General features: G+C 45.2%; 12 protein-coding genes across 12 annotated transcripts; 7 read left to right on the plus strand and 5 right to left on the minus strand.

Moving 5' to 3' along the window:
• Positions 1-49: 49 nt before the first annotated feature.
• On the plus strand, positions 50-2,831 carry V2V93DRAFT_402300 (uncharacterized protein). The gene is made up of 2 exons (XM_066912602.1): positions 50-434; positions 498-2,831. The coding sequence occupies exons 1-2, from the start codon at positions 131-133 to the stop codon at positions 2,405-2,407; spliced, it is 2,214 nt and encodes a 737-aa protein (XP_066762946.1). The 5' UTR covers positions 50-130; the 3' UTR covers positions 2,408-2,831.
• On the minus strand, positions 2,429-4,006 carry V2V93DRAFT_141900 (uncharacterized protein). The gene is made up of 4 exons (XM_066906844.1): positions 3,201-4,006; positions 3,050-3,144; positions 2,927-2,994; positions 2,429-2,869 (listed from the first exon to the last, which is right to left on the minus strand). Exons 1-4 carry the CDS (start codon positions 3,578-3,580, stop codon positions 2,450-2,452), a joined length of 963 nt encoding a protein of 320 aa, XP_066762947.1. The 5' UTR covers positions 3,581-4,006; the 3' UTR covers positions 2,429-2,449.
• Positions 3,956-5,120, plus strand: V2V93DRAFT_142234 (uncharacterized protein). Its single transcript, XM_066906846.1, has 2 exons — positions 3,956-4,313; positions 4,418-5,120. The coding sequence occupies exon 2, from the start codon at positions 4,434-4,436 to the stop codon at positions 5,049-5,051; it is 618 nt and encodes a 205-aa protein (XP_066762948.1). The 5' UTR covers positions 3,956-4,313; positions 4,418-4,433; the 3' UTR covers positions 5,052-5,120.
• V2V93DRAFT_376858 (Dolichyl-phosphate-mannose-protein mannosyltransferase-domain-containing protein) lies at positions 5,046-7,908 on the minus strand. Its single transcript, XM_066911855.1, has 6 exons — positions 7,663-7,908; positions 7,429-7,545; positions 7,205-7,356; positions 6,979-7,147; positions 6,066-6,925; positions 5,046-6,015 (listed from the first exon to the last, which is right to left on the minus strand). Exons 1-6 carry the CDS (start codon positions 7,821-7,823, stop codon positions 5,189-5,191), a joined length of 2,286 nt encoding a protein of 761 aa, XP_066762949.1. The 5' UTR covers positions 7,824-7,908; the 3' UTR covers positions 5,046-5,188.
• Positions 7,909-8,073: 165 nt separating this feature from the next.
• On the plus strand, positions 8,074-9,563 carry V2V93DRAFT_376862 (uncharacterized protein). The gene has a single exon (XM_066911856.1). The coding sequence runs from the start codon at positions 8,446-8,448 to the stop codon at positions 9,439-9,441; it is 996 nt and encodes a 331-aa protein (XP_066762950.1). The 5' UTR covers positions 8,074-8,445; the 3' UTR covers positions 9,442-9,563.
• V2V93DRAFT_141895 (ribosomal protein S5 domain 2-type protein) lies at positions 9,498-11,234 on the minus strand. Its single transcript, XM_066906843.1, has one exon. The coding sequence runs from the start codon at positions 11,085-11,087 to the stop codon at positions 9,555-9,557; it is 1,533 nt and encodes a 510-aa protein (XP_066762951.1). The 5' UTR covers positions 11,088-11,234; the 3' UTR covers positions 9,498-9,554.
• A 147-nt stretch (positions 11,235-11,381) lies between these two features.
• V2V93DRAFT_329736 (fungal-specific transcription factor domain-containing protein) lies at positions 11,382-13,139 on the minus strand (the record flags this gene model as incomplete). Its single annotated transcript, XM_066907635.1, has 2 exons — positions 11,382-12,933; positions 12,997-13,139. 2 exons carry the CDS (start codon positions 13,137-13,139, stop codon positions 11,382-11,384), a joined length of 1,695 nt encoding a protein of 564 aa, XP_066762952.1.
• Positions 13,140-13,309: 170 nt separating this feature from the next.
• Positions 13,310-15,129, plus strand: V2V93DRAFT_376865 (ribosomal protein S5 domain 2-type protein). The gene has a single exon (XM_066911857.1). The coding sequence runs from the start codon at positions 13,375-13,377 to the stop codon at positions 15,037-15,039; it is 1,665 nt and encodes a 554-aa protein (XP_066762953.1). The 5' UTR covers positions 13,310-13,374; the 3' UTR covers positions 15,040-15,129.
• On the minus strand, positions 15,069-16,284 carry V2V93DRAFT_376866 (uncharacterized protein). Its single transcript, XM_066911858.1, has one exon. It carries the CDS (start codon positions 16,227-16,229, stop codon positions 15,153-15,155), a length of 1,077 nt encoding a protein of 358 aa, XP_066762954.1. The 5' UTR covers positions 16,230-16,284; the 3' UTR covers positions 15,069-15,152.
• Positions 16,285-16,399: 115 nt separating this feature from the next.
• V2V93DRAFT_376867 (galactose-1-phosphate uridyl transferase) lies at positions 16,400-17,775 on the plus strand. The gene is made up of 2 exons (XM_066911859.1): positions 16,400-17,024; positions 17,083-17,775. The coding sequence occupies exons 1-2, from the start codon at positions 16,501-16,503 to the stop codon at positions 17,630-17,632; spliced, it is 1,074 nt and encodes a 357-aa protein (XP_066762955.1). The 5' UTR covers positions 16,400-16,500; the 3' UTR covers positions 17,633-17,775.
• A 251-nt stretch (positions 17,776-18,026) lies between these two features.
• V2V93DRAFT_142249 (uncharacterized protein) lies at positions 18,027-21,278 on the plus strand. The gene is made up of 7 exons (XM_066906847.1): positions 18,027-19,712; positions 19,769-19,846; positions 19,907-19,996; positions 20,053-20,142; positions 20,189-20,272; positions 20,330-20,464; positions 20,521-21,278. Exons 1-7 carry the CDS (start codon positions 18,421-18,423, stop codon positions 20,924-20,926), a joined length of 2,175 nt encoding a protein of 724 aa, XP_066762956.1. The 5' UTR covers positions 18,027-18,420; the 3' UTR covers positions 20,927-21,278.
• Positions 21,279-22,033: 755 nt separating this feature from the next.
• Positions 22,034-23,058, plus strand: V2V93DRAFT_376875 (uncharacterized protein). The gene is made up of 2 exons (XM_066911860.1): positions 22,034-22,369; positions 22,419-23,058. The coding sequence occupies exons 1-2, from the start codon at positions 22,200-22,202 to the stop codon at positions 22,972-22,974; spliced, it is 726 nt and encodes a 241-aa protein (XP_066762957.1). The 5' UTR covers positions 22,034-22,199; the 3' UTR covers positions 22,975-23,058.
• The last annotated feature ends 8 nt before the right edge of the window (positions 23,059-23,066 follow it).

Consider the following 23,066-nt stretch of genomic DNA (forward strand, 5'->3'; position numbering starts at 1 on the left):
GACCCAAGCTTGGAGCCTCTCTAAACTCCCAACCAAAAAATTTATTTGCAGTGCAAAGGTAATCAAGACACCTCAAAGCATATCAAATCTATTACAGGTGCAAAAAAAGAGACAAAGAGAGTAAGGTGAAATGACACGAGCATTCGCTCCCTCAAAAGCTCGTCTTCTTCCTCGAGCTTCTTCCTTCCCGTCAAACTTCCGCCCAATACGGCCTCGCGAGCCAGAAGCCATACCTGCTCCGGATCTCGTCAATCAAGTAACAGGCCAAGCGCCTATCTTCGCGGCAAGAGCAGTACCTGAAATATACATAAATCCATGGGTTCTTGCCGGAAAAATCTCTCCGCGGTATCATCCGGATACTCTGCTAGGAAAAACTGCGCTTGCAAGCGTCGATATACCAGAATGCATCAATGAAGTTATAGGCGGCTCACCAGGTGCGCTTTTCTTTTCACTCGTTTAGTATGAATGTATGTGCTAACCCATTATTCATCCCACAGCCAAAATGAAGGAAATAAGACAAGGAGTTAAACTGATTTACGAGCGTTTATCGGAAGCATCTCGCAATCCCACAACTTACATCTCCCCGGACGACACCTCATCAGCAGATATCCCACTTCCCAAACCATCTCGCACATCTCCCGCAACAAATCCGGCTCGCAATCACGTCGATGCGCACATTGCAGCTCTTGTTCCCCAGAACTTTACCGCAGCAGTTTATGCATTGTCCGAGGCACGACGGCGACTGGGCCCATCCTGGCGCCCTAATCGAATCCTTGATATTGGCACAGGACCAGCTGTCGGAGTACTTGCTTTGAATGAGGTGTTTGAAGGAAGCACAAGCTATAACCCAGAGCATGTCCAGAGTGTAATATATGGTAACAAACTCATGGCGCGTCGAGGAATGGAGATTTTGCGAGCACAAAAACTCGAACAGGCAGCTCGCGTAGTCAAATCTTTCCAAGTCCGTGAACATGAGAAATTGGAGTTAGACGACGAAGAGAATGAGAAAGTGCCTCTTGCGTTTGCCGATGAAGAACATTTTGATGATCCTGCATATCATCCGCATCCAGATTCGATAGATACGCGCTTCGATGGGGTAAAGTTCAGACTGAATAGTCTTCCAACTGAGAAATATGATTTAATCACCGTCATGCACCATATGCTCTTTCCTACTGAAAAGAAACCAGGTGAATCTGATCGGCGGTTAAAACGAATATTGGATTTACTTGCTCCTGGAGGTGTACTTGTCTTGATCGAGCGAGGAAATCTGCTTGGATTTGAGCGCATTGCGCGAGCAAGAGAGATGATTCTACGCCCTAAAACTAAACGCACTGTCGGAATCAAAGAGGACAGCCTCCGCAAATATCATGATCAGCAGGTGAAAAATTTTCCAGAAGAAGGGTTTTCAAAGGAGTACACAACTCCAGCACAGGCAACGCATGCGATCGAGTTTGAGCCACTACCAGAAGACCAGATAACTCAAGAAGTTATTATTTCTGAGAAAGAATTGCACAAACTTCTTGAGCCTGAAAATAAGACGCTTTCGCATTCACGATCTTCCTTAAGGGTCATTGCGCCTTGCTCTCATCACAACCACTGCCCACTTCAACTGCGACATCTTGACGAAGATTTCAAACGACGAAGCTGGTGTCACTTCCCACAAATGATGCAAAAGCCTGACTGGCTGATTGATTTAAAACGTGGAAAGAATCTTTCTTTATCATGGAAAACTTCAACCAAGAAACTCAATAAGCCAAACAAAATGTCAGGCAAAGGTCGTACTGGAAGTCGCAATTACGAACTCGCTCAAATATCCTATCTCGTGGTGCAGAAAGAAGCCGAAACCGCAGAAAATACCCTGCCGAAACCTAACTCGACTCTTGAAAAATCACTTAGCTGGCCGCGGATCCTCAACCCGCCAATTAAGCGTGACAAGCACGTTATGATGGACGTATGCTCGCCTCAGGGTTTCTTTGAGCGCTGGACAATCACAAAATCTTCCGACAAACAGCAGTACCATGATGCGAGAAAAGCTAACTGGGGTGACCTTTGGGCTTTGCAGGCAAAGCTGAAAGTTCCTAGAGAAGTACTATACTCTTCAGGCGATTCCGAAGGGCACTATGAGCGCAAAGTACGAGAACAGCAAGAGCAGGAAGATTTACCACAAGGATTGAAGCAAAGCTTCCCCCAACGGAAAAAGGTAAAAATGCCGACTGCTAGAGATATTAAAAAAGAACAGAAAGCTCGGTCGCATAAAGAATTCCAGCGCGACCTAGAAAGACGGCATCATGATCTTGGGCTTTCAAGATCTATCATATTAAAATCTGATCCGGACTACGATGATTTAGTTGAAAAATATGGTGAGCAGGTTACGGACGAATATTGGCGCAAATTTTACCATTTTTGAAAAGAAAAGTTTTCATGTATATATATATCTAAACATTTATTTCTACTTCAGCGGACTAAATGGCATTGGAACGAGAATGTCAGACTCCATATGCTCAATCAGTTTAACTGTTTCATGAACAGTATCTGCCCAGCCAGGTAGCTCCCAGCATTTATCTCTGCTCAATCTTCTGTGTTCGAGATCCGCAAATTGCCATAAATGATGCACGGTATTTAGATCACCCAGTTGGGTAAACCAGGCTCCGACAGGCTCCATTACTTGTCGGCGACATTCAAGACCCTTTCTCCAAGATGTTTCCCATTCTAAAAGACGACCCGGCTGCAGTTCATATGAACGCAACTCAAATACCCCGCCAAGCGTACGCGGAGCGGCCGTACCACCCCAGAAGGAGAATTCCTGTACAAGTTTATTCTTGCGAGAGCGGAGAAGGGGACGAAGTTTGCTGAGGTAGTCAACGTATTTCTGCAGCGATATTAGTTATTTTTTTAGGTGTATGCGCTATAAAAGGATCTTACATACGGGCTGATGATGTAGACTATAGCTGGTTTCGTGAAATCCAGCGTATCCGTTGTATTCCCAGATGGTAACTATAAATAATTAGAATCACACGATAATGCATTAAAAATTATCAAAAAAGCATACTGAAAGTATCCAGATCGCCGACAACAGTGCGCCAACTGCCCACAAGCTTCACTTTATTGTCTGGATCAGCAGCGATAGCAGGATAGACCTCCGATCTAGAGATGGGTTAGCATTCTGAGAAACACGAAGAAGAAGAAAAGGCATAACATACATGAGTTTGACGTATTCAGGACTGGATTCGGGTAGAACATGATGGTAGGTGATTTCGTGCACGTATTTTCCCCTCATAAGCTGCGACGAGTAGCTCTTCTCTAGAGACTCGATCTCACGTCTGCTCTCTTCACTCCCAAAGAGGAAATTCTTAATGAGACCCGAGCCCTTCGGAGACGTTACAAGAGAGGAAGCGTCTTCCGTCGCGTCAGAGGAATTGGAGATAGGCTCTTCGGGCTGCGGAGTGCCGTCGAAGTAGTGACCTTTGTATGAAGGCGGCACGTTTCCCAGAGAAGGTACGCGGCCCGGCGGCTGCTGGGGGGCTGCTGCGAAAGGGCGCACAGTAGAGAATGCTCTGCGGAAGAGAGAAAAAGCTGACATGAGTATATGAGAGCAGAAAGAGCAGAGATAAGATAGAGAAATATAGACGGAGAATGCGGTGATCGCTTTTTATAAGAGAGAGTTAGTTAATGTGGGGACCGCCGCGGACCGCCGCACGGACGCCTTATGCTATTTTCCTCCGCATCCTCGCCTCGTCAGTGTCATGTGCCCAAGGCACGTGAGTTGATGTTACTGGAGCTAGCAAATATTTCTCAGCAGCAGTAGCTCTGCCCATCAGGACGTCATTGCGATGAATGCATGAAGCGAGAACATTATGCTGAGACTGTGGTATAGAATTATATGCTAATCTGTGGAAATATATGCAATTAGCTCTTTGAGTTAAGATAAACTGATCTTTGCTGCATAAGATTTTACTGCTCAAGTTTTATCTTCTGGTCTACAGTGTTTTAGTATTTTAAAACATCGTTCCATAAAAATACTGTTATGAAAATATCTTTTCTTATCCATCACTCTGCTTTGCTTTAATTTAGTTGTTGCATATGGACGGTAAATTTGAGTTATCATCTTTGTATTGATTTTCAGCTCAAACACTCGTTACGCGGCTCATTATCATCTCTCAAAAAAGCTGACGATTACAAACAATACACCGTTAATTGCGCGAAACAAATTCAGTCTGATCAGCTCGATCTAAAACATGAATCTTGGTTTGAAGTGCTAAATTAGTGTACACCGGCCATTTTTTATTTGCATTTTTATCCCTTAAACATTCCAGGTACAATAGTTATAAGGATTAAGTTAGTTATTAGTGGTAGGGTTTTTATTCTACCACACACATCTCCAAGTTTCATCACTGACCTCATCACTGGATTCATCAAGCTCCTTTGACTATGCTATGACCAGCATCAATATATCTTCTACAAGTCTACTCTCTTCTGATTGTGATTCTAAATCAGATCAGCAACCTGCAAATCATCATGGATTGACAACCGACGAACAACACGAACTTCTTTTTAATGACAAACTACTCAGCAGCAACTCTGACCCTACGATGCAAATATCTGGTCAATCATTCAGTCAAGAAGCAACTGATTCAAATTATTTGTATTCGAGTCTTATCTGCACAACTGAAGCGAATGACCGCATTTCATCTTCAAAAGGTGACTCCCGCAATGCAACTGCACTCTATCTCTACCAGGATAAACGAAGCCTCGATCAAGCACATTCAAGCAGCTTTTGTATTGTAAATGACATTAAGCTTGGAGCAATCGTCGATCCTGATTCACTTCTTAAACCGAAGCAGAATCCTCGAAAACGAAAGAAGCCAGCACCTGTCAAAGTGGCTACCGAAAGTAATCCATTTCTAACCATTATCGACTCTAGTTCTGATAGTCACATCATTACAAAAAGACAGACTCAGTCACATTCACATATACCGTTCCCTCTTGTCATTTCTTCTGATTCGGCCGTATTAGAGTCTTACTACATCCCGTCCTCGCCCCCACGACACTGATTTACTCATCATTAATCTTACAACACAATTACTATGCTACATACTGTGTCTAATTTATTACTCATTTTGTACAAAATACACCTTTTGCTCTTCTCCAAAGCTGATCATCATCTCCTCTTTGTTTTTTTCAAAGCATTTCACAACTCGTCATGTTCTTCATAAACCTGTACATACTCTTCTTCCTCCCCAGCATGCGTCTCTGAAGCCTTATGCAGTTCTTCCGAATTACTCGCGGAAAGCCTTTCTGAAGCTTTTTCAATCGCCTCCTCAAGTCTAGACTTTCCGCTATTGCCATTCTCATACATCGACTTGTCGGCGTAAAACGCATTGCAGTCAAAATCCCAATGCGGCAACACTTTCAGCCTGTTGCATTCATCTTTTGTCCATTTCTCGCCATAAATCAAGGGACTCATAGTCACATATACACTAATACTGCCGAGCACAAGCACACTTGACACCACCACCACCAGTAGTCTTCTTTTCAGCACGGTTTTACAGAATATGTCAAAGCCAACAACAAATGCCAGCACCGCAAAGTATAGCGCCGGCAGATAGTGATGCAAAAATAACTGGCGTTGCATCAAAAAGAATGGGAAGTAATGCAATGCCCAGCCTACTACATTAGAGCCCACCTTCCAGCTGTAATCCTTGACTGCAGGGGCATAGTAGTCCTTGTATCCTCTCTGCCAACGCAAAACGACAATAAACACAAATACCGAGTACACAACAATCGCCAGCGAAGTAAGCCACCAGGTAAAAAAGTTTCCCAAAAGATAAATCTGCCTATGGTCCTTCACCCAGAAATTAATTCCGCGACGAAGCCACGGCCAAGACTCTGGACGCGAATCCCAGGTATGCGATGCCACAAGTCCATTGTTAGTGTCCCACATCACTTTTTGTAGTTCCGAAAACTTTTGCCAGAAAGAAATTTTGGGATAATTGACCTTATCCTCGCTAGCGTCCACTGCTCTCAGTTAGCACAGACATTTCACAACAACAACGAAATATACATACGCAAAGGATGCTCATTGTGCTCAATATACCAGATACTATTTGGTAGGGTTCCCTGCTTGGCACAAGTAACCTCCTGCTGCTCGAAGCCCCAGCTTGGGAGTTTAACCTTGTGTGAAAATAAAGCACATCCAGTCATCTGGTGAATCAATCTAAACTTGGTCTCAATTGCCCGAACTTGTTCGCGCGCTTTACCGGGCTTTGTCTTACTCTCGACAATTTCAACGCGGAAGTTATCGTTTGCGTCACCGCCAAATCCCTCATATCCGTAGCATGACGCTTCGTTTTGCCAGTCAGCTTCAGTCACTGAAGGTCTGATATCGTGCGAGTGCAGGCGCCGGGAGGTCACAACATGCTGCAACCGTATCCAGTCGCCATCTTTTAAGTATCGTGGCCCCGTTTCACGATAATCAATTTCGGATTCAGTAACGTTCTCAATTAGCCATACATTATTGCTATCCTTGTGAGGATACAATGTAATTTGTTGTTGTTGCGAGCCGCCAGGATATAGATGATCGTGAGAGTGCAAATACCCACCCTGCGTATTCAAATGACGAAGAGTAATATGTGATCCAACTGCAACATTCGCCGGAGTATCAGCCATGCCCTTATTGTTGAGCGAGTTTTGAAACTCAGAGCTCATGAAGCCGTCACCATCGCCTGGGTTCACCAAACAAATGAAATGAATGGCAAACATTCCTAAGTAAAACAAAACAGGCACCAAGATCAAAAATACAGCTCGCAAGAAGAAGTGCTTTGCGTACTGTCCGGGCGTCACCGAAAGGTCACCAAGGAGATCCCATAAACCGATGAGCGTACCAACACCGACCCAGGCAATCGTAAATAAACCGACCCATTTGACACTGAGAAATCTAGCATTAGATCATTACCCATTTTAAAAAGAGAGTGGACTTACCTAACAGTAGCGCCGAGACTGAGACCAGTCAGAAAAAGGTACCAGTACCAGTGTCGCGTAAAAGCCGTCTGATTCTGGAAATTGACCCAAGCATACGCAGTCAGCGCAGTAAAGAAAATTAGAGGTGAATCAAGTAATATAAATCTCGACTGTGTTGCGAGTGCATTGTCTATTCAGAACACGTTAGCTTCTAGAAGTAGTAGATTGACCGACTATTTCGACTTACCAAACAGAATGAATAGAGCCCCAATTGAAGCCGATAATCTCGAACAACCATACGCCTTCAAAGTCAGAAAGCACAAAGGAATAACCATAACACCAAGAAGGCCAGGAAGTAATCGCATGGCAACATATGGCACGCCAGCCGTCACATAGTCCCTGCGACGCGTAGCGTTAACAATTTTTCATCCGACAGTCATTGATCTGCGCTGCAATATCTGAGCAACTTACTTGCCAATATCCTTAAAGTCAAACTGTCCATCAAAGCCGGAGAGCCATCCAGTAAGAGTGATTAATAATTTTGCGAGAGGCGGATGTACATCCATAAAATAGGCTCCCTTTATGTACCTGATTGTCTATAATTAGCCATCACGTAGCAGATCAAAAAAACAACAACAACAGCAAGCTTTGCACCAGGAAAACAAAAAAAGAAAAAAAAAAGGTTAGAAATAAAGGGATACATACTTTGAGGCAAATCCACCAAAATGCACTTCATCAAATACGACAGAGGAAGGTTGCCAGATCTTGTAAAGACGCACAAACACGGCAAGACCAGTAATTATCGCTATTGCGGCCTTGTCCTTGCACGGTAAGGTAGAAAAGCGTACAGGAGTTGCCAACGACATGACTCAATCAATTGCACAAAAAAGATAAGCAATATATATTATAAACCAAGGGAGAGACAGATTTGAGCTAGATCGTGCGAAGATCTAGCAAGGAGTCAGTAATTCGCACCCTCTCTAGAAACTATCGCGTTCTTGAGTCACTCGCGTTACGTCCACAAAATAACCATCCACAAACCCCTTGTTTTCTGCAAAACTGTGAGCATCCAGCCGCTGAAGTCCATTCGCTTTGAACTAAATCCTCGATGCTAATAACGTCGCTTCCAAACACAAGTCTCTTTTTTTATTTTACAAAGAACGCGCCTTTCCGCGTTCGCTCGTCGCAACCATTCGGACTGGTCTGACTAAGCGCCAGGCCCGAAAGGGACGCGCGCCGACCAAGAAATATGGCTCATCGCAGCCGCCGCCGCCGCCGCAGCAAGACCTGACATCGTCAGATTATTCTCTGACCTCGTCGCTGGAGTCTTCCTCTACGTCGGATGCCTCATCGACGCCATCTTCGCCGCTGCCAAGCCCTCTGGTACTGTCATCTTTGGCCGGGTCTTTGCCAAAGCTTGACGCACAAGACAATGGGGTGGTTGACGACAGCTATCGACATCTTCCGCAAGAGATAGTCGAGCTTATCATGTCATTCGTGCCTTCGCCCTTTCCCGTCGCACTTGCTTATGTTTGTCGGGCATGGTACCACGCCGGTATTTGCCATGTCTATCGGCGCCCGAGACTTTACCCCAAAAACTACCTCGACTTTGTCACTACTATCTCGTCATCAGATGTACTTGGCAAATACGTTCATGTCCTCGATCTTCGATTCACGATACAGTCCGGCAAGAACTCGTACACCTCGAGATTACTTCGCAGATGCTCGAAAACTGTGGAAGAGTTTTATGCTCCTCAGACAAGTTTTGGATATGCGCCCCTCATCTCTGTACGGCATTGTTCGCATTTGCGTGTTCTCGACCTATCTCTGGTCTCCGAGACCGTCGATCTCCGAGAGCTTTTTCTTGCTATCAAAAATCTTCAACAGTTGACAGTTTTGAACTTCCCTCGTTCTTCAGTTTTTTGCGTCGATTTCCAAGATGATTTATGGCCGCCAAATCTTTCGACGTTAGGTCTCGCCGGTGGTATCTCTGACGAATTTCTGTTGTATACTCAATTCCCCCATACAATCACCGAACTGACGATGGCGCACTGCCCTTTTGTGAAGATGAGCGCTGTTCGAAGTTTGCTGAAGCAACTCGGTCCCTCACTCACTGCTCTTCGGATAACGTTTCCTATGCCAGCCCTTGGTTTCAATGCCCTCGATACGATGCTAACATTATGCCCTTTTCTACATCGTCTCGTTGTTTCAACCGATTATATAACTCACCGCTTGATTTCTTCAGAAAACTGTGCAGAAAACCATCCCCTCGAAGTGTTGGATCTCGATTGCAGCGGGATGCTCGGACAGTCTCACAAAATTCAGGCGGATGACATCGCCCTCGCGATTCTTGAGGGCAGGCTTCCGAAGCTGAGGGTCGTGAGGGCTAGTTTGAAATTGGGTTGGTCCAAAGATGACGAAGAAGTGAGTGAACTTATCGAAGTCTTAAGTGAGAAGGAGGATGGTGGACTATGGATAGCCTAAATTTCTTTAATTTTCTGAAAGCTCTATTTTTGTTTAGTTGGGTTGGGAATATTCTTTTTTTGTTTCACATATTGGCATTCATCGGGGTGTAACGAGTAGCAAAATAATATATATCATGCGAAAATAACAGATCCCAAACCTGGCTCTGTGATACAGATAGCCTCCTTTAGCTCCGCTTCTGACAATTTGGGCCACCTCTTGCAATAATACTCATCTTTCAAAGTCTGCACTAAACTAGAAACTCTGTCCTTACTCACTAAACTAATCGTGGAGCCACCCCATCCCGCTCCTGTCAATCGACTCCCATATGCTCCGCTCTTGATTGCCAGCGACGTTATCTGGTTTAATTCGTCGCAGCTGCATTCATACAGTGATTTACAGCTCTCGTGCGAGTCTTTCATGATTTGGCCTAGCGCCGAATAATAATCTTCATCATCTAATTCTGTCAAGTCCAAAATAGAGCAAAATTTCTCGACTCGCTTAGCTTCTTCGAGTACGTGAATTGCGCGCTTTCTGAATTGAAGTCGCTCAAATCGTACAGGGAAACGGCTCATGTACTTTTGCTTAATCTCAGCCTCACTCATTTCCATTAATAGCGCTGCTTCTGAAAGAGTATAGCCTTCCTCTTTGTCAAACACTTGCTTTGTGCGAGAGATGATACCATCCATGTCAATATTCTGCTCCGCAAATTTATCGTACACGCCTCTCCAAGTCCCCCCAAAGCCATCCCTGACGGGCAGCTTACCCAAGCAACAGACCTTTGCCATAATTTCAGCCGAAAGGGTAGTCTCAACTACTCGCAAATTATAATGAATGGGACCAGTGACTTGTTTATCGGCGACTACTAAAGTGTTCGCTATTACAAATGCGAACGTGTCTCCACGAAATGCGACTTCAATAGGTTTTAGCTCTGGAGCAAACTGAACCCGTAAGGCGTGCCCAGCAACACCAAACACAGAAGCCGCTTGATCCATTCCTCCTGAATTAACACCAACATTGCGCTCGGCTATGATCGCGGCAGAGACCAAGTCAGCCTTCGTGATGGCAGCCGTCAGAGGAGCCGACGCGGCACTTTTGACTGCGGCCACGACAGAAAGCAGCGAGGCACTCACAAAGGCGGCTGATGATGAGAGTCCACCACCAGTTGGCACAGATCCATCGATTAGACAGTGCATGCTTGGAATCTGCACATTGCCTGACACGGCAAATGCGCCTTTTATGCCAGATAAAAAGTAGTTTGTCCATTCGAGAACGGAAGAGTCGATATTGATCTCCTGCAAGGCCTCAATAGCAAACTCCTTTATCGGAAAACGAGGACTAGTATTTGCTAGTCTTAATTTATTGTCGGCTGAGCCAACATGAACTGCTATCAGAACATCCTGGGCAATCGCCATAGGCAGGACGTCAAAGAGTGAATAGTCAATGTGTTCTCCAATCAGGTTTACTCTGCCCGGCGACCGAGCAATGAAAGAAATCTCCTCGCCTGGATACAACTCGGCGAACTTGTCGCGCAGTCGCTGCCATCGCTGCTGTTGGTGTGGAATGTCAGAGACCGAGTAAATCTGCGAGAGCGAGTCGACGACAGGCACCGCCTTCGAAGAACCATTGATGCCCGACTGCGGCTTGAAGTCAAATGAGGGTGCCATGCTGGGAGAGAAGAGGCGACGAGCAGCAGACGGCGGCCCGGAGAGAGGGTCATTTAGAAGTAAAAATTTAAGCGTTTATTTACTTTCGTTGCAGCGTCGCGTATCAGAAACGCGGTAGCAGGGAAGAGTCAGCACGGTCTATGGCCGACGCCAAAAACCGAAAAGCGCAAGCGCGCTCCAGCCGCACGAGCCGCATGGACGTGGGCTCTAATTTACCGTGATCAAAACTCCAAAAACTCCATGCATTACACTGCCACAGCTAACCAACCAGTTTACCGTAAACCCTCCAAAAACCTAACCAAACATCACCACCTCACGATCTTCGACTCCTCGCCACGCCGCTTCAACCGAGTACAACCCACGCATCACATTTGCCATCCCTTGCCTCTTGCCGAGCTTTTGAAATACAACCTTGACAAACCCGCGGTCAATAGAGTCCACGCACTCATTCGCAACAACGCTGACCGGCCAGAGAAGCGCGGCCATATTTCCTTCTAAAGTGCATACTCTGGCAAGCTGATCAAGCGCAGTACGCACATGCCCCTGTATCGCATCTGCGACATTCTCGGGTGGGAAAAATGTCCTCAGCAGATATATCTGTGCAGCCAGCTGATATACCTTTGCAGCAGCCTGCATTGCCAAATCGTGTGGAGAGGCGCCAACAGTATCCTGGGTAGGCACTTGCCATGAACTAAGCTCAAGATCAAGCAAACTTGCTCGACAGAGCGAATCTGGAGTTACTGACTTGCCAAATTCAGAGTCGTTGCAAAGAATACATAGACGAACAATAAGTGGCCATAAATCTTCCGCCAGTCCAATCACGGGATCAACTCCGTCATCTTCAGCCTCTCCCGAAGATGACCTTAGCCGTGAGTAAGTGGATAAAAAGTGCTCGAGTTGCAGTGATCGGTCAAGCATAACATCCTTCTTTGAAAGCGAGCATATGACGTCAAAGTATTGAAAGATTCGAAACAGAAATATAGTTTCCTTGGACACACTGTATGTGCTGAGACCTGATCCACTCGTAGCCTGTAGCTTGTGGATCACATGATTCAAAAAGCTAGTGATGATACGATATGCGCCATTCAGATGCATAGTAATAGAATCAATATAGCCCCCTTTTGCGATTTCATAGTATACAAGAATTAGAATTGAAGACAAGAGCACGTTTTGAGTGTTTTCGTCTTCTAATCGAGTCGGTAAATCTTCCAACAGAGTAATAAGATTCTCAAGGGCTCCTGTGTGATATGCTAGCTGCTGGTCGGCTTGGCTAAGGCCCAAGGCATAATTTTTATGAGCCGAAGCAAGAGCACAGAGAGAAGACAGTAGCGGCCCTGTCAATGCCGGAACGGTGGATCCTGGGGCGGACACAGGGATGAGTAGCGACAAAATGAGCCTTCGGAATGGTCCTTCTTGTTTGTAATATGAAATGACGGATGAAATCGAGACCGTGAAATGATATACTAGCTCCTTTTGTTCCCGGGTAAAGTCAAGAATTGTGAGAGGGTCAAAGCCGTCAAGGTTGTTCATTGGCGTATTGATTGCGTTAATTTCCGTTAATTGCAAGGCTGTCGTCATAGTGGTTGGCGTGAGAAGAGAGGGGGCTTTGGGCGACACGATTTGATCAAACAAATCTATATCCCCGTCATCACTAAAAGTTGAGTTGAATACATCCAATGTACGACTCTGAGTAGCCTCCGCTGGGGGCGATATAGATTGAGATTGCGACTGCGACGGCGACTGCTTCAAATGGGCATCGGGAGCAGGGTAGGAGCAGTCCCATTCTCTGTCTCGACAGCTTGCGCATATCGGCTTCTCATAGCCACATTTCTTTCGACGTTGGCGACTGTTAACAGCAAAAAAAGTTAGATAGATATCTACACGAGAGCAAAAAGTGAGATGAGGGTACCATTGCAGGCAGCCGAGGCGATTGCGCTTGAGACCTATCCTTCGCCGCTTTTTGCTGTCAGACTCAGCCTCACTCGGTCCCTTGTCTGGCATCGCACTCGGCGGCGAAGAATTGCTTGAAGATGGTGAAGGTAGCAGTTGCATAAATGAGAGCAGGAAGATGTTGTTCGTCCGGAGAACATGTTGCGGCCACGAGAAGGGCAGCATGATCAACACGTGACCGCCGAAGAGATGACCCTGGGGGGAAGCGCAAGCGCCGGCAGCGGCTCCGAGATCCCCGGCAGCCTCTTTTCTGTCCCCGGGCTTCTTGTCAGCGCAGGTTCTCCTCTCTTTTAACATATCTTCTCTTTTTCTCCAGAATACGCATTTTAGCTGAGCAATGCTGGCTCCTTCTCCGTGGACGACTCCTCATCCTTCGCCGCCGCCGGCGTATATCAGCTCGCCGCCGCCAGCCTTCCCGCCGCAGGAAGACCTCGTACCGACGGTGGCCTCGCTGAGCGACATCTACTCGGCAACAGACATCCCTCATCAGTCCGTGCGATGGAGCTCTCTTCAGGAGCGGTTTAGAGCGCTCTATGATAGAGATATCTCATTTGTGGCGCGCACGCCAGGCAGAGTGAACCTCATAGGCGAGCACATCGACTACTCGTGGTTCCCTGTCCTGCCGATGGCGATCCCTCACGACGTTCTTGTCGCCGTCGCTATCATTCCCTCCACAGATCCCGCATCTGATGGGCGTATCATTTTATCAAATGTCCAGGCTGTCAAATATCCTACCCGAGTGTTCAGTACTGACGACTTTACTGATCCATTCTTTGCAATTCCCACATCTCAGCATATTGACTGGTCTGCATACTTTTTAGCTGGCCTCAAAGGTGCACTGACATTTTCGAGACTGTGCGCTACAGATGCTTCTCCTTTGCCAACAATGCGGATACTAGTGGATGGCGAAGTTCCGACTTGTGCGGGTCTTTCTGCGTCGTCAGCCCTCGTTTGCTCATCCCTCTTGGCCGTGCTATCCACTATAACCACTCCTATCATTGAAAAATCTTTTCTGGTTAACTCTGCCGTCATATCCGAGCGTGCGTTAGGAGTGAACTCCGGTGGCATGGACCAGGCGGCCTCAGTATTTGCCGTCCGTGACCACGCCTTACTTATAGACTTTCGTCCTCTCGTGTCTGCTAAACCAGTTCGCGTACTCGATACTGTCCCACGTCTTTGCTTTGTTGTCGCAAACTCTCTTGTTTCGGTGTCGAATCGTACAGAGACAGGCCCTGATAGATACAACATTAGATTTGTCGAGACTACTCTTGCAGCTGAAATTCTGGCGCGTGAATATTCGGTTGGTAGATTAGAGATCCGAGACGGGTTTGGAGGCACGTTACGTGGGTTCTACGATAAAATATGCGAGCGAAACGGTTGGACAATGGGTGATCGTGAAAGTGAGGAACGTGCAGTGAAGGAAGTTGTCGTCAAAATTAGGCAAACTTTCTCAAAAGATAAGTACTCTCTTGATGAGATCGCAAAGATGCTCGGCATCAGTACAGAAGATATGCTGCGCAAATATACAACACGCTTTCCGATCCGGGCCAAATATCTGAATCTAAGAGACCGTGCTGAGCATGTTATCGAAGAATCTTTTCGATGCAAATGTTTCTCATCTTTACTGGCTTCGTTGACCACTAATCTGAGAGCTCTTTCGGCGAGTGAGTCAACTCCATATTTTGACGCCCTTGGAGAGCTTATGAACGCTTCGCAACAATCAGGATCATCAAAATTTGAATGCTCGTGTCCGGAGATCAATGAATTGTGCCGCATTGCTCAAAAGTATGGGGCATCGGGCAGTAGAATTACAGGTACAGGTTGGGGAGGGTGCATTATTTCACTAGTGCGTGCAGATCGAGTGAATGACGTGATTGACGGGCTCAAAAGGGAGTATTATGCTTCGAGACATCCTGAAATCTCTCAAATTAATGACGTGGTATTTCCAATTACACCGGCGAATGGTGCTGTATTGTCTAAAGTCAATGGATTTCAATTGTAGTCATTTTTTTTTTTTCGTTTTATTGGTCGTCATAGAAGGTGTTTTGGTTGCATTTAGGTAGCATATAGTACAAATCTATTTCTAATTCACTATAAATATTCTCAACTAAAAGGCTATTCTGGCTTTCCGTCATAACCCCATGGGTTTTCTGTAGTCCATTTCCACAGGTCTCTGCAAGCATCTTCTACGCTCAACTCCACCTTCCACTTGAGCTCAGTGTTTGCGCGATCAGGCTTTGCTGTCAGGTCCAGCACATCGCCTTTCCGACGGCCGACAATATCAAAAGGGATCTTTTGATTTGTAGCTTTCTCAAAAGCAGAAATAATTTGCAAGACGGTTGACCCTTTCCCACTTCCAAGATTCCAAGCTCGTAAAAATCCTTCTCCATTCTCGCCATTAACTGAGTCAAGTTTGGCTAGAGCAGCAAGGTGGCCCTTTGCAAGATCAACGACGTGAATGTAGTCGCGAATCGGAGTACCATCGGGAGATCCTTCGTAATCGTCTCCAAAGACCTGGAGTTTGGGGCGGCGACCGACGGCAACTTGAGCCACAAAGGGCAGCAAGTTGTTCGGAATTCCTCGAGGGTCTTCTCCAATTCTTCCTGACGGATGTGCCCCAATAGGGTTGAAATAACGTAGCACTGCTACTTTGAGATTGGGGTCCGCAGCTGCAGCATCCTCCAATATCTCCTCAATGATTAGCTTTGTGTGGCCATAGGGCGAGGTGGGACCAGTTGGACACTCCTCGGGGATAGGAATCATATTAGGAAATCGCGTGGCGTCACCGTAGACCGTAGCAGATGATGAGAAAACGAACTCTGGAACGCCGTGCTTGGCCATTGACTTTAGTAGAGTAATTGCGCCCCCAACGTTGGCATCATAATACTCGAGAGGTATCTTTGTGCTTTCTCCAACAGCCTTGAGTCCTGCGAAATGAATGACAGACTTTACGTTGTAATCTGTAAATACCTTGTCAAGACCAGCAGCATCGCGAAGATCGACATTGATCAACGGGATATCGGGGGTGTTGGTGATCTGGCGAACACGGATGATGGACTCCTCAGACGAATTACAAAAATTGTCGACAACGACGACCTTGTAGCCTGCGTTCACAAGCTCTAAAACAGTGTGCGAGCCAATGTAACCAGCTCCTCCGGCAACAAGAACATATGAATCAGTAGGAATAGCCATTGAAATATTTGGAAGTGGGTGAATTCACAGTCAGAAGCGGATGGTTGTAGGAAGATATAAAAAGCATCATCCAACGCGGCTGCGCAAGAGAACCGTAATTAGAGGTAGTGTGCGGCTCAGCGCTTGCGCTTCCGCCGGCGGCCGTGCATGAATCGCGCAAGTTTTCGAACCTTTGTATTTTAAAGGCCTCCGACGCTGGCTCTCATTCTGGTTATTTTAGATGCTCTTCTCTGTTTACTTTAGATAATTTGTTGCATATTTCTAATCAGGCATGTCTGAATTCGATTTCAACAACAACTCGCACCGCAGGTATAACCCACTCCTCGACTCTTGGATTCTCGTCTCTCCGCACCGAACCCAGCGGCCATGGCAGGGACAGCAAGAGAAAGCCAGCACAGACAGTCTGGCATCCTACGATCCCAAGTGCTACCTCTGTCCTGGAAATGCGCGCATGACTGGGGAGCAGAATCCAAGGTACGAATCTACATACTATTTTGTCAACGACTTTGCAGCCGTCAAGCTCGACCAGCCAGACTACGTCACCCCAGAGGCAGACAAAGAGAATATCAAGAATAGATTGTTCAAAGTGCAGGGAACTAAAGGAACATGTTTTGTCATTTGCTTCTCACCTAAACATAATGTTACTTTGCCCGTTATGTCGGTGCCGGACATTCGTGTTGTCATCAACACGTGGACCGATCTTTATCTGAAGTTGCAAGCGGAAACTCCATTTAAATATATGCAAATATTTGAAAACAAGGGTGCTTCTATGGGCTGCTCTAACCCTCATCCTCAGTATGTAGTCGTCGACACTTACTTATCGTCTGATTCCTGTCGCTAATCGTTTTTATAGTTGTCAAGTGTGGTGCACCGAAAATGTGCCTACCGAGCCTGCCAAAGAATTTTCTTCGCTTAGATCTTACAGTGCCGAGCACGATTCTTGTCTTCTATGTGACTATCTATCAGTTGAGTCTGCTGAAAAATCACGAATCGTCATCGAGAATGATTCCTTTGTTGCGCTCGTCCCGTTTTGGGCTGTCTGGCCTTTCGAGACTATGATCCTCGCCAAATCCCACGTCGCGTCTCTGCCCAGTTTTTCAGAGATTCAAAAGAATGATCTGGCTTCAATCGTTAAGACACTCACTACAAAATATGACAATCTCTTCCTTACTTCATTCCCCTATTCGATGGGTCTTCACCAAGCTCCGATCCATCCCGTCGGCGATGAATATGAATTGGCGCACTTTCATATGCATTTTTATCCTCCATTGTTAAGGGGTGCTACCGTGAGGAAGTTCCTGGTGGGCTACGAGTTGCTGGCCGAGCCTCAGAGAGATCTGACTGCAGAGCAGGCTGCGGATCGCCTGAGAACTCTCGATGACGTGCACTACTCTGAAAAGTGAGTTTTTTGAATCGCAGATCTTGTTTAAACATTTCAATTGTACAAAGTCATCGGATACTTTTTGTTTTAGACTATTATTCGCCTATTTAGGTGGTTGGTTAAGACGCTCACATAATTACAAAATATAGTCTTCTCTGAATATTATCCTAACCTATAAACATCCAGCTCTTTTAAAAAAACCTCACCTTATAATTAATCAATTAGACCCTCCAGCCAGTATTCTATTTCCAAAAATTAAAATAAAAACAAGCGATGTCTTTTTAATGCAAGACGGTTACAATTCAACAATCGGGCTTGATGACTAGTCACGCGTAATATTTGCTCCCAAAGCTTTAGAAGTGACGTTTGATGTATTGGGGTTTTAACTCTGCTTGTGCCGAACGCGTAGGCCAGAAGCTAAACCGCAGTGTAGACTACGCGTTTCTCTGGTTTTTTATTATATCTCTCTGCTGCAAATGCTAGAATAGCACAAAGAAGCTGCAATTGTACTACCTGTATAAATGTACCTTTGAATATGTTTCAGTGCATGAAGCCAGTCGACAGGAAACTGAAGGTCTTTATTATGCATGCTTGTTGTGTCCATATAAAGTTCAGCCCGTTCAGTAGCGTTCCCAAGACGACATCACCGACAAAGAATGCCCACCAAACCTCTCTTCCCTTTCGTTCTCATCTCCTACGTCCTGCTAGAGCGCCTACTGCTTCTCTCACAGTCTTTTAGTCTTATTCCCAATAGTCGCCTCTAATTCCGCAACACCAGCCGCAACAAACCGTCCAACTCGCTAGACAATCATGTTTCCCTACGGATTTATTAATTCGTCTCTCCTTTCTGCCGTCGGCGCAGTATCTTGTGATCTCAACTTTACAGCAACTGTGCTCTACATTGTTCCAGTACTTCTGGTGGTATCATTCGTTACAGCTTGCCTGTGGACAAATTCCAACCAGTACACAGCGTCTGTCCGTTCCGAGCCTCTTCTATCGGAACCTGACGCGTCGGGCGGCATAGGTCCTGTGCCATCTTCTGATTTGACAGATGAAGCGGTCAATATCCTTGCCCCGGATTTTTCAGAGCTTGCAACAAATACTCCCCACGATAATGGGCATTTTGCGCAAGCCATACAAAAGTTTGCTGCGGAGTCTCAAGTCAATAAAGGAATGGAGCCTCCTTTTACTTTGTCAACACTGCATGACGCTGTCAATTTGGGTTCCATGCAGAATTTTACAGCTCAGCCCGATTTTGGGCCTATGGCATGCGCTGAGCCGATTTTGTCCTTGAAATTAGCAAATTCTGCGCTTATTCGCCCTCTTTCTTGGGCAGAATCTGGCCACTCTTTCGATTCGCAAGTATTCAACTGTGCAAGACAACAGAACTGTACTCAGTACTCAAAGAGCTTGAGTCAGCCTATCTCGGAAAAAGCCGATAATATTATGTCTTACTCCACTATTGCGAGCAGTAGCACACAGGCGCGTTACTCACCTGAAGAGTCTGAAAATATAACTGTGAATCAAAGAACCGCTAATGTATTCCCTTGGGATCTCTCTAATTTGGCTGATCGCAGTTGGGATGATGACGTTGAGAACGATAATGTTGAGTTTCTTTCTCCTCAGGCTGCCACTCCGTCAACAGGCACTCGGCTTGCAACTATTCTGAAAAGGAGATTTTCTAGAATTCACAATAACTGTTCTGTCATCTATGGACCTGAACCAGAAACTGGATTGAGTGAAAACCAGCCTGTAGCTCTGTGGCATCCCGTCAAGCGACAAAAATTATCCAACAAGAACCGGCGAAGTGAAAGCCCTAGAAATGTTAGTGAAAAGCATTCTGCTTGCAAGAAAAATAATGCTTTCAGAAGTTTGGTGCAGGAATCTTTAAAAGAAGTGAGCTCTATGCGTAAATACTCTACAAAGGGGCTACTGTTTACAGATCTCAATCAATCGACTGCAGGCATTAGCGAGCCTTTATTATCCACTGGTATTAGATATTCAATGCAGGATTTTTCGGCCGCTGAGAACATTTGCACAACCGCAGCGCACTCTACGTTGATATCATCTAATTCTCAATGCAGTTGCTTGATTTCACATCAGTTTGTTTACCTGGCTATTACTATTTCGCAGCTTCTCCTGACTAACTGTGCTTCAGGATTAAGAAACCATTCTTCACGCCGCAGGAGGACTGTAAACGGAAGGCTTCTTCTATAAAGCGGTTGTTAGAGGCTAAGTACAGAAACGCGTGTTTCAAGACCCAAAATTCTATTTGATTGTTAACTAGTTGAAACAGTGATGCAAGAGACGATTTGTTTCGCATACTTAAGCTCCCGCTGTTATCAGAGTCGAATTCTGCGCACTCGGTTTTGCCATCTGCTTACAAGTTCGTGTGTATTATATGCTTATTCATTATGTTTCTGCTGACAACTGTAATTATAGGACAGATGACTTTAAAGGTTTGGAGTTGAGCAAGTCCTTTCTAAGGAGACTTGATTCAGCACCATTGTGCAGCCCTTTATTAAATATTTCGTAAGTCTACTACTGCGCTCATTTAATCTTCTATTGACTCTGGCAGTATCATGGGGAGCACAGTCAAAAAGCTGCCTTCCAATATACCGCGGGGATATTTACCGCCAAGCTCAAATTCGTCATTATCAAAGTTTGTTAATCTTTTTCCTCGATAACGCTTCTTGTTCTTACTTTTGAGAGAAAACAGATTGAAAAAGCTAGCAATCAGACACGAGAATACTCCAAAGCTGTTGAGGACTAGCGAAACATCTGTTGGGATGGTTGATAAAAGTGCTCATACAAATGTCAAACATACGCCCGCGATTTGTACATCGCAAACTGAGTATGCTGCACCCCTCGATTATTAATCACTTGATATCTACTGAACAACAGAATCAGTAATCTTGCGCAGAATGGACCTTTCAATCTAACCACAGGAGCGCCCAATCGACGACATACCGGTGCCAAGGCATCTTGGATTTCTCCCGAAAGAAAAATGATAGAGGCTATGTATTGCAATAAGCGCTGGCCAAGATTCAGCACTGCCACTTCTCAATGCAGCTGGGCAACGCCCACTATTTGGTCACGAAATCAGCGACCAGTAGTCCCAATTCTGTACTCTAATGTCACGCCGTATGACCTGGAGGGTCCAGTTGCCCCAGACAGTTCAATGAATCTAGACACAGCTGCTGGCTTTTCTGCTGATTCATCTGTCTGTATTGTTGCTGCTGCGCCGCTAATCGAGATACTGACCAACTCATCACGAGGAGCTGCCGCTGACACAAGTCACAATTATCATCGCTGAGCAGCAGCGGCAGTCAGTTTGAAATCTGGCAGTCCGTTCTGCGGCTTGCAGGAAACCAGGAAAGAGCGCCTAGCTTCTTCAAGAGTGCTCGATCTAGACCGAACAAAACTCTAGACTGGTGAGGTATTCCTGAGTGCCTTGCGATTCAAAGACCAAAGACGTCGTCGATGGAGATACTGTCTGACATTCAGAGTTCCTAGAAAACACTAACGCGCCACTCTAGCTTGATTCAATTTTGTAGTATCATTTTCTGTTTGCTAAAGCTTTGCTCTTGCTCGATATGTCCGTTTGCGGTATTTCTCTACGACGATTTTATCATTTCATGATGGTCGCTAACTCGCCAGGTTGCATTGCGCTCCCCTAATATCTCATTTATCCATTAGACACGCTGACTAGATTGCGCTTTTACACTCACCGTAATGAGCGCATAATAGTTAAAGTTGAAAAGATCATTACTGATAACATTTGACAAATTATTACTGTATTCTCTGCGGTATGGCCTTAGGGTCTGTATCTGGTATAATGCCGCATGCTGTTGTAACTGAGTCTCCAGTGTATGAGTAAAGTGTGCAGGTCTGAATACCTTTCTTTGGCTTCATACTATGTTTTTGCTGTGAAGCTATTTCATTACATATGGTGACAGGAGTAGACCTTCTCTTCTAAGAATGCGCGCCCGTGGCGCTTATCACGTATTACTGATGCGATTATATCATCACTTTATCTCTAGTACCAAAATCTCGTTTAAACCCAGGATTCGTTTTTCTCAACTTCAATTTGATGTATGGCAGCAGCAGAGAAGATAATAGTCCATTTAATTTTTTTATTTGCTTATGTGTTTCTGATGATGAAAGGAGAGCATGGATCTGAAGTGAAAGACGATAAATTGGAAGATAAAAAGAGAGAAAAAACTCAAAAATTGTATTAGTAATATTTTCTATCTCAATGTTCATTACTTGAAGTACGATTTTGATCTACGTAAGTGATCTTAGAATCATATTATCATTAGAAGAAGAAAGCCTATGAGCTGAACAGTGTCATTCCAAATCTAAAAGCAAAAAGAAGTTATCTGTTTATAGATTCCCGGCTTCAAGAAGTAACTCGCTTGAAAATGAAACTAAGCTTAAAAATGGGTGCGGGGCAATCCGCGCTAAAAAAATGTCTAATTACTCACACAGACACAAGATCGCACGATCGTCTTATATATATATCCTTACTGTCATAAGTAATTCGGGCAGTTCAGCGCAAATATCGGAATTCACTGACTTTTCTAGCAATGACAGATAGCACGATGAATGAGATTGTTTTGTACGATTTGGCTTGCACTAAGAATGTCTGCTTTTCTCCAATAGTTTGGCGTACTCGTCTGATGCTCAACTATAAGCGTATCTCATACCGAACCGTGTTTCTCGAACTTCCTGATATTGCGCCTACATTGAGCAAGCTGTAAGATGATTTTACTATAGGTTTCGAAAACATACTAATCAGCTTCTAGTGGTATTGCTCCCCATGCTAGCTCTGCCTCGAAATACGAATACACAGTACCGACTATTCATCATTTGTCAACCAATACCTATATTATGGATTCTGACGCAATTGCATCCTTTTTGAATGCGACTTATCCTGATCCAGAATTGATTATAAAGTCAGAGCTGGGTAATGACATTGCCACGAGAGTTCGCCGTGCCTTCGGGCCTGCTTTTATTATTTCAGTAACCCCGCGAGAAATGGGTATCTTATCGCCATATGCCCAAGAATATTTTCGTCGTACTAGGGAAGGGGAACTGGGACATCCCTTGGAAGATATGCTGAGTGACAACAAAGAAGAAGAAGTGTGGGAGCGTCAGGCAATGGAGATGGAAACTGCGTCTAAATTACTGCTGAAAGACCAGAATCAATTTATTTTGGGAGCGCAACCCAGCTATGCAGACTTTTTTATAACTGGATCACTACAATCAGCGAGAACTGTAGATGAGGAGATATTTGAGAGATGTATGAAGTATGCAGGCTTGCAGAAAGTATACAACTCGTGTGTACCCTACATGAAATAGGGTTTAGTAGGGTTTAGTAGGGTTTAGTAGGGTTTAGTAGGGTTTAGTAGGGTTTAGTAGGGTTTAGTAGGGTTTAGTAGGGTTTAGTAGGG

This window comes from Kockiozyma suomiensis (assembly GCF_038497685.1).
Source record: "Kockiozyma suomiensis strain NRRL Y-17356 unplaced genomic scaffold V2V93scaffold_22, whole genome shotgun sequence".
Taxonomy (NCBI): domain Eukaryota; kingdom Fungi; phylum Ascomycota; class Lipomycetes; order Lipomycetales; family Lipomycetaceae; genus Kockiozyma; species Kockiozyma suomiensis.